The sequence below is a fragment of the Chenopodium quinoa genome, unplaced genomic scaffold (genome assembly GCF_001683475.1).
Source record: "Chenopodium quinoa cultivar QQ74 unplaced genomic scaffold, ASM168347v1, whole genome shotgun sequence".
Lineage (NCBI taxonomy): Eukaryota > Viridiplantae > Streptophyta > Magnoliopsida > Caryophyllales > Amaranthaceae > Chenopodium > Chenopodium quinoa.
Genome location: NW_018745448.1, coordinates 4,261,756 through 4,271,430, shown reverse-complemented (window position 1 = coordinate 4,271,430; position 9,675 = coordinate 4,261,756). Strand labels below are relative to the sequence as shown.

General features: G+C 38.5%; 1 protein-coding gene across 1 annotated transcript; it reads right to left on the bottom strand.

Annotated features, from left to right (window-relative positions):
* Window positions 1-738: 738 nt before the first annotated feature.
* On the bottom strand, window positions 739-7,840 carry LOC110713725. The gene is made up of 9 exons (XM_021892174.1): window positions 7,391-7,840; window positions 7,021-7,236; window positions 6,805-6,969; window positions 6,165-6,631; window positions 5,342-5,912; window positions 4,726-5,187; window positions 4,352-4,611; window positions 3,892-4,034; window positions 739-1,199 (listed from the first exon to the last, which is right to left on the bottom strand). The coding sequence occupies exons 1-9, from the start codon at window positions 7,838-7,840 to the stop codon at window positions 739-741; spliced, it is 3,195 nt and encodes a 1,064-aa protein (XP_021747866.1).
* Window positions 7,841-9,675: the final 1,835 nt, after the last annotated feature.

Sequence of the window (9,675 nt, the reverse complement as noted above, 5' to 3'; positions counted from 1 at the left end):
AGTTGCTCGGTGCAGCAAAAGTGAAGAGCACCTTCACCAAGAAAAAATTGCTAGTCCAGTCCCTAAAGCGACCAAGCTTTGGTTAAGACAGAACCCTGCCCTCCTTGGGAGAAACATAGTACCACCCAGACTCAGTCCTAGAGGCAGACCTCTTTGGGCTTATTAAGGACTTAAACAGGTGCAGAGACTTAGAGTACCTCCGAAACCGCATGAACCATAGCAGGCAAATCAAAGTATGAAGAGAAGCCGAATGTAGCAAGGATATGCAAATATTAAAGGCACAGAACACCTTCTCTAGGGTAGGGTTAAGGGGAAACCTCAGACCTAAATCGAGCTGAGACGCAAACACGGTAATATGCCCATCAGGGGGAGCAGATAACTTTGCACCATCAGCAGGCAAGACCAACTTATGGCCCTCACCAAAACTGTAAAACTTCTGCCCAACAGAAGCAAGGTTCAACGTTTTGGCGTCCTTGCGCCAGCTCGAATCCAACACGTAATTCTTGGGCCCATAACACTTGTCATCCAAAAAGCACTCAGTCTTGCCTTCCTTTAAAGGCTTCGCAACATAAGTAGGCTGGCAATCGAAAAGAGAGCGATCACCTGGTGACTCAATCATCCCGCCCGATCGGACAGCTGGAGAGGGAGAGAGTGATGAAGTCTCAACACTGCCACCCCACACTACATAATTATCAAACCGATTCATATCAGCCATGTCATCAAGCTAAGCAAAACTGTTTAAGGGCTGAACATGGGGAATGGGGCTAACAAGAGAACGTTAGGGGGATTAGCCTTAACAGCATCAGCTAACATCTTATGGCGCATTGCGCGCAGCCTTAAACGAGTGAGGTGGGATAAAGGAATCCCATCCTTTACAAGCACCCTCTCGTAGTATGGATCAAAGAAATCAGGGTGAGGCTTGCGCTGAAAAGGGCGAAAGGCACTACCCTCAGCAGGACGACTACTACCTGACCCAGACGCAGCAGTAGGTGTCGCAGCAGTACCCGTCCCGCTCGCAGCGGGGGGACAATCAAAAGGCATAACCATTTGTACAGGAATGGGGGAAGAAGAACGAGAAATAGGACGAGTGTGTGCAGGGCGCTCACCTGAAGGAGATGATCGGGAAGGAGAATCCGGTTTTGTGGCCACTTGAGGCTCACTTATATTCTTACTATCAGAAACGTCGGACATTATGAAATCTACAAAGATAAAAATCCCACAAAGAGAAGAAAAGGCAATTGGGCACTGAAAATCAAAGATCAGTTTAGGGAGACAAGAACAATGAAGGAATAAAGGGGAAAGAAACAAGAATGCAATTACAACAACAAAAAAGGGGGAAAATTGGGCAATGACAATTAGGGCGAATCAAAAGGTACAATATTGGGAAGAAAAACGCAAAAAGAAGCGAAATTGGGAAAATACATATAACATAAAGGTATAAAGTAACTACCTTTAAGAGAAAAAGTTGCAGAAGCAACAGAGTACAACAACAATGGCAAACGTAAGAACTTGAATAGAAAAAAGTTCGAAACTACAGTCAAGATAGACAGAAGAAAAAGAAAATTAGTAAGGAAGTAAGCGCAAAAAAGAGAAAAACGAGTATGGCAGAAAATTGAGGTAAAAAAAAAGGCAAAGAAAACAGAAATTTACCACAACAATGGAAGAACACATACGTCTGAGGAAGGAAACGAAGAGCGAAATCTTTGAAATGAAAGTAGAAAGAGAGGAATATGAAAAAATAAAGAAGGTAAAAAGAAGTGTGGGACAATGAAATTAAATACGGAATTAATGGGCGGTTGGGCATGGAGTAAAACCAAACCACCATGTCATTTTGGTAAAATTCAAACTGTAGGATTGGATGATCGACACGTGTCCTATTCATGCAAATTTTATTCCCTCTAAAAACAATCTCTCTTCAGCGAGAATGATCAAAATTCCTCTCCGCAAGATCGTCATTTCTCAGACTTCAGCAGGAGTGACCGAAATTCCTCTCTGCAAGATCGTCATTTCTCAGACTTCAGCGGGAGTGATCGAAATTCCTCTCCGCACGATCGTCATTTCTCAGACTTCAGCGGGTGTGATCAAAATTCCTCTGCGCACACTACTACAAAAATGGTCAAAGAGACCCAAACTAAGAGACCATTTTATTCAATAACCGGTCTCTGTGATTCAGGAGACCCAATGTTAAAAATAAGGGTCTCTTTGGTAGTAGTTTTAGGAGTCCAAAATTAATTAAGACCCTTTATTGAAGATAGCAGGTCTCTCCTAATTTTTTTAGTAAAAAATTATTAAAAGAGAACCTGTTTTATTAAATAACCGGTCTTTGATTCCCTAAAAAAAAATCGTCTTTGAAACTAAAAATGAAGTCCGCTTATTAAGTTAGGCGGTCTCTTGCCTTTTTCTTTTCTTGTATATCGTATCTCTCTAATTCTCTTTACCTCAGCCTTCTCCATTAGATATGAACTCTTATTTTTTTATTCTCCCTCCTCCTTAAAACCCTAGCTTAGCTTCTTGCTTCCAGCCTCCAGCCTTCTTTTTCTTGTATCTTCATTCCCTTGATTTTCTCTTTCTATTTTAATGCAAGTGATGCAACCACCTCTAACTTGCATCCATTCTCTCTCCTCATCATAGCGAAACCGCCGCCAACCACTAGTGGAAAAATTGTTATTCGTAACGGGCTATTTGTAACGGGCTAAGTTATGGTCGTTACAATAAACATATTCGTAACGGTCAAAATAACATTCCGTTACAAGTACATATTATTTGTAACGGGCACCATATTGCCCGTTATGAAAAGCATGTTATTTGTAACGGGCAAAATGATGCCCGTTACGAATACCTATATATTTGTAACGGACAAGATGGTGCCCGTTACAAATGTATGAATTTGTTCCAGCTAATGACAAAAAGCCCATTCTTATAACTAGGGTTAGTTCCACACTTTCACTCTCCTCTAGCCGTCATACCGACCCCTCTTTCCTCTCTCCTCTCTAACTTCACTCAATTTCTCTCTTTTCCTCACTCATTCAATCTCTAAGCCCGAATCTCTCATCGAGAAGATTTTCTAGAAAATTCAACACCCTAATTCTTCTCCTGATGACAATAAACCCGCTCCTTCTTCTTTGAAGCCTAAAATTATGGGTGTTGTTGTTCTTCAAAAAAAAATATGGGTGTTGTTCTTCTTCCAGATCTTGGAACAGAGATTTTGATTCCAGTTTGTGTGGTAGTTGGAATCGTTTTCCCTTTAATTCAATGGTACATCGTTTCACGGGTCAAGCTTTCCCCTAATTCTGTGCATGCTAACAATAATAAGAATGGATACTCTGAGATTTTGATTGAAGAAGAAGAAGGTCTTAATGACCCAGGTGTTATTGCACAATGTACTGAGATTCAGAATGCTATTTCTGAAGGTGAACTAATTTCTCTTACTTTGGGGTTTTATTTTTATTATTTGTTTTTGGGTTCATTTTGTTTTTTTGTTTTTTTTTTGTTTTAATTTATTTCTTGGTTTGTTTGATCTAATTTGTGTTACTTGATTTGGATGATTTATGGGTTTGTGTTAATTTTGCTGGATATTTTGTTGTATACTCTAATTTATTCGAAATTCTGTCAAAGATTAATTCATTTTGGTTGTGTATAATTTTCCTGGGTTTCTTTGATTAGGATTTTTATTTCATACATTCGTTCGATTAAAAAAATTCAAATTTGGGAGCTCTATTATCTGTTATTCTAGATTTTGAGTTCAACTTTTTTTTTGGCTGATTTGGACTGTGATTTAAATGCTTAGAAATAAAAGAATTTGATGTAAATGCTTATGATTTGAATCATTATCGACCCTTTAACCATATTCTATGTGTTCAAGAAATTAATTTTGGATATTGACTAGGTCACCTGCATAGTCAGCATCTGTGAATCCTCTAAGCATAAAGTCATCACTTCTAGGATAGAACAGACACAGGTCATCTGTTCCTTTGAGGTATCTCAAAATTCTCTTAACAACCATTAGATGTGATTCTTTAGGGTTATACTGAAATCTAGCACACAATCCAACCTAAAAGAAATGTCAGACGTATTGGCTGTTAGATATAACAATGAACCAATCATACCTCTGTAAGTGGTTTGATCCACACTTGTTCCTTGTGGATCCTCATCAAGTCTTGTTGCTGTTCCCATATGTGTATGATATGTCTTGGCATTCTCCATTTTGTACTTCTTCAGAAGTTCCTTGTCGTACTTCTGTTGGTGAATCATTATTCCTTCAGCTGTTTGCTTTATTTGAAGTCCAAGAAAGAAGTTTAATTCACCCATCATGCTCATCTCAAATTCACCACCCATTAGCTCAGCAAAGTACTTGCACAATCCATTGTTTGTAGAACCAAATATAATATCATCTACATAGATCTGTACAACTAACAAATCAGTTCCTCGAGATTTAATAAAAAGAGTTTTGTCTACTTTTCCTCTTTTGAAATCATTTTCCAGTAGGAACTTTGAAAGCTTTTCATACCAGGCTCTTGGAGCTTGTTTAAGCCCGTAGAGATCTTTATCAAGCTTAAAAACATGATTTGGAAATTTAGGATTTTCGAAACCAGGAGGTTGTTCAACAAACACCTCCTCATTTAAGAAACCATTAATAAAAGCACATTTCACATCCATTTGATAGAGTTTGAAACCCATAAAAGAAGCAAAAGACACTAGGATTCTAATAGCTTCTAATCTAGCTACAAGAGCAAAGGTTTCATTGAAATCAATACCTTCCTGTTGGTTGTAGCCTTTCACAACTAATCTATCCTTGTTCCTTACTATGGTGCCATGTTCATGAAGCTTGTTCCTGAACACCCATTTGAGCCCAATTACTTTCTTTCCCTTAGGCGTTGGCTCAAGTTGCCAGACTTTGTTCCTTTCAAACTCATTCAGTTCCTCTTGCATGGCCACTATCCAATCAGCATCTCCCAAGGCTTCTTGATGATTTCTTGGCTCTAGAATGGACTGAAATGCATGAAATGCGCAGTAGTTCCTCATTTGTGATCTTGTTTGAGTTCCTTTTCCTATATCACTGATAATTAGATCAGTTGGATGGGAACCTTGATACATGAATGGCCTGGGCTGAAATTCCCTTGCTGAAACTCCAATTTGAGGAGTTTCTGGTTCTGTTCCTTCTGCTTCTTCTGCTTGTTCATCATTCACCTAATCATATGGTTGTGGAACCTCTCCATTTTCTTGATGATTCTCTTCTGGAGCAGGGCTTTTCCTTGGTTTGCTTTTGAGTCTCTTCTTCATCCCTGTCTCTTATCAATCCAATTTAAAAATCATTATCATCTTCTTGTTCCTGTACACTCACAAACTGGTTAACTTCATCAAAGATTGTATGAATGCTTTCCTCAACACACATTGAGCTTTTATTGTAAACACTATAAGCTTTGCTATCAGAGGCATATCCTAGAAATATAGCCTCTTCACTTCTTTCATCAAATTTCTCTAGGTTTTTCTTACCATTATTATGTACAAAGCACTTACAACCAAAGGCTCTAAGATGAGATATGTTTGGCTTCCTTCCCCTGAATAGTTCATAGGGAGTCTTGTTGATGATATTTCTGATTGTTACCCTGTTGAGGATATAACATGCTGTATTCACGGCTTCAGCCCAGATGTTTCTTGGCAATCCAATTGCAATCAGCATCGTTCTAGCCATTTCCTCAAGGGTTTGATTCTTCCTTTCTACAACTCCATTATGTTGGGTAGTCCTTGGAACTGAGAAGTTATGATTCATGCCATTTTCCCTGCAAAACTCATCGAATCTTGAGTTCTCAAATTCAGTTCTGTGATCTGATCTGAGATGGACTATGGAGTGACCACTGATTTTCTGTATTTTCTTGGCAAAAGCAACAAACTCGTTAAAAGTTTCATCTTTACTAGCAAGAAAAATAACCCAAGTGAATCTAGAATAATCATCAACAATAACCAAAACATATTTCTTGACACTCCTGCTTTGAATTCTCATGGGACTACACAAATCCATATGGATTAATTCCAAAGTCTTTGTAGTGCTTACCATTTTCTTCAATTGAAAAGATGATCGAACATGCTTGCCTTTCACACATGCATCACAAACTCTGTTCTGTAGGAACTTGATAATAGGAAGTCCCACAACCAAATTCCTTGACCTCAGCTTGTCCAGCAATGAAAACCTAGCATGTCCAAAACGTTTATGCCATAGCAGGGGATCATCTTCAACAACACTCAGACATGTAAGGTTGTTCCTTGGGATTAAGTTGAGGTCGACTGTATAAGTGTTCCCTCTTCTTGTTCCTTCTAGAACAACCTTTCCTGGCTTGTTGTTGATGATGTTGCAAGAATCAGAAGTAAAACTTACAGAGTTTCCTTTATCACAGAATTGTGATATACTGAGCAAATTGTGCATTAAGCCCTCGACCAGGAACACATTATCAATGGAATGAGATTTAGATCTTCCAATTTTGCCTTTTCCAATGATCTTTCCCTTCTTATTATCACCAAAGGTTACTGTTCCTCCAGGGTAGTCTTCTAGTGAGAGGAATTTTGATTTATCACCTGTCATATGCTTTGAACAACCGCTGTTAAGATACCACGAGTTGTTCCCCCTCACTAGGACCTGCAAGAAAACTAAGCATTAGGATCAGGAACCCAGAATTCCTTGGGTTCCTTAGACGTGGATGCAATATCAGTTTTCTTGACCCACCCTTGGTTTATATTTCTTTTATCAGCTTCTTCTCTTATCCTACACTATCCATAGAGATGTCCGGTCTTACCACAAAAATTGCAGACCTTCATGTTAGGAAGCTCAACATATTTCTTTTGCTTACCTTTCCTCTTGGTCATATAGCCAAGGCCTTTAGTTCTTTTTCCTTGAGCTTCAGCTATCCACTTAGGTATGACTTTTGGGTCTATACTTCTATCCTTTCTGGCATTCAGTTCCGATTCAAGTTGATCCTTTTAGGTTTTTAAAGTAGAAAGCTCATTTTTAAAATTTTCAAAATCAACATTGAATTTAAGCAACTGATCGCGTGAGGAACTGCTAGAACTGATATCAGAATTTATGAGCTTATACTGAGTTAGTTCAACATTTAGAAGAATACTTTCATTCTTAATTCTATCAGCTATCTCAGTTATGTGTTTGTACTGAAAATCAAGTTCTCTTAGTTTGCTTTGAGACTTGGCATAGGCTGTTTCCAACCAAGCACCATGTTCTTTGCAAACCTTACGATATTTTGTCACATCTATTCAACTTCACACATGTATCTCTAAAGAATTCTTCTTCTCCTAGACATATATCTATCAAGACATCTTTAGAGAGAGTTTTAAGCTGTTTAGGATCAAGAAATACCTCTTTCTAGAGTTCCTCAAGGTAAGCCTTTTCATCATCTGATTTGGCCATTAAACAAAGATTGGCCGTCTCCTCTTCTGGTTGGTCATCATATTCTTCTTCACTTTCTGAGTCTCCCCAAGCTGCTATCATGGCCTTCCTCATGTCTGACTTTTGATAGTTTGCTTTGCTGAATTTTTCTCTTCCCTGTTCCTTAGCCTTTCCTTTCCCTTTATCATTTTCCCAAAGGGGACAGTCTCTGATAAAGTGATCTGGAGATCCACATTTGTGGCAGCTGTAGTCAGACTTTGAATTTGAGGTCTTTTTCCCGAAGTTCCTTGAGGTTTGGCATTTCTTGAACATCTTTTTAAATCTTCGCACAATTAAGGTAGCCTCATCCTCGTCCACTTCTGAGTCTTCCTCCTCATCAGCCTTAAAAGCCAATCCCTTGTTCCTCATGGGTTCATTGTTGACTCCAAGGTGTAGCTCATGAGTCATGAGAGAACCTGCTAGTTGTTCAATATTGAACTTTGTAAAGTCCTTCGTTTCCTAAAGGGCTGTCACCTTAGCTCTCCATCTCTCATCTTGTGGAAGACTTATAAGAACCTTCCTAACCTGCTCATCTATAGGAATCTGTTTACCAAGGGAAACCAACTCATTTATGATGTTAGTAAATCGGGTTAGCATTTCTTGAATGGTTTCCTTAGGCTGCATTTCAAATCTTAATACTTAGACATAAGTAGATCGATTTTTGAGCTTTTAACCTCATTAGTTTCTTCATGAGTAATTAGCAGCAAATCCCAGATTTCCTTAGCGTTCTTGCACCCCATAACACGATTGTGTTCGTGAGGTCCAAGTCCACAGTGGAGCAATTTCACAGCCATAGCATTTATTTCCATTTTATTAAAGTCCTCTTTTTCATATTAAGACATAGGCTTAGGGATTACCTCGTTCTGAGCATTTATTTTGGTGACTTCGAAATCACCAACCTCGATGACCCTCTAGACTTGGTAGTTCTCTGCCTTGATAAAGATCTCCATGCGGTTCTTCCAGTAAGTATAGAACTTGCTGTTGAACATAGGAGGCCTCTGAGTTGAGTATCCTTCTTCGAGCTTTTCATGAGTATTCATTTTCTCCAAGACCTTTCTTCTTCAGGGTTTTCTAATTTTCCTAGAAGTTAGGCTTTGATATCAATTGTTGTTTAAAGAATACTATAAGAAGGGGGGGTTGAATTGTAGTATGAGAAATTAGCCAAACTTTTTGCGTAATTAAAATTAAGTTACCTAAACGAACTGAAAGATTAACTCAAGGAACTAAAGAATGCAAGAGAGCTTTTACGTGGAAAACTCCTTGGCCCTAACAAGGAAAAAAACCACGACCACTTGGGATTTTGGGAAAATAATCTTCACTATAGGGCAAATGAACCTATTACAAGCTAACGACTCAAACTCAAGTTCCTCTACGAACTTGAGACCATGAGGAACAAGTCACCCAACTTGTTACTCTTCTCTTCTCTTTCTCTCTTCTCACTTCACTGTTCTCTCTTCTCTTTATTTTCTCTTTTTCACTTCACTTTCTCATACACAACGTTCACTCGAACTTCCCCATTCCCCAAATTACAACTCGAAAAATAAACAAACTCTAGTATAAGAACATTAAGAGCACTCTAATGAACTTGTGTGGAATTGACACTTGACTCGATTTGAAGCTTTAAAACTTATGTGAGCAAGGGTGAGTAATTTTTTCTTAAATTAATGGCTATTTATAGATCAACAAATACTTTGGAAAATCCTCTTTGTGCAGCAATTCCGTTACGCCACTACTCCAACCCACTAAGAAGATCATGTTCCTAAGATTAAGGAAACATGAACTCCTCAACGTGCAAGACCATGACTTAAAGAAAATCATGGAGGAGTAGGCCGCAAGTTTTTAGAAAACGTGGGAGATTTTATTTGCAGAAGATATTTTTAGAAAATCAGAAAAAAAATCTTTTTGGTTAAGAGAAAGATAATCCTTAAAGACTTAACCACTTTCCTAAAAACTAGCATGCACATCTTTTTATCTTTTAGACCAATTCCACACAGATTTTTCAAGTGCAAATTAATATCTTATACTTACATAAATCCTAAATTATAAAAATATATTTAGTCTTCATGTTCTCTGATGAAGCTTCTACTCCGAGGCTTCTGTTCCTTGGGAGGAACTTCTCTTCTCTGATAAAGCTTCTTCTCTGAAGCTTCTATTCCCTGAGGGAACCTTCTCTTCTCAGTCTTCATTTCTGAAGCACCAGTTCCTGTGAGGGAACTCTTCTTTATGGCTAGCTCTGCTTCTGG

Excerpts from the sequence above, each read along its gene's own strand:
- LOC110713725 (XM_021892174.1), bottom strand. The coding sequence starts at position 7,840 with ATGACTCATGAGCTACACCTTGGAGTCAACAATGAACCCATGAGGAAC. Across the intron at positions 6,632-6,804 it reads TTGAGCTTCCTAACATGAAG|GTCCTAGTGAGGGGGAACAA; the intron begins GTCTGCAATTTT and ends GTTTTCTTGCAG. Across the intron at positions 5,913-6,164 it reads TCATTGCTGGACAAGCTGAG|TAAAGATGAAACTTTTAACG; the intron begins GTCAAGGAATTT and ends TTTTCTTGCTAG.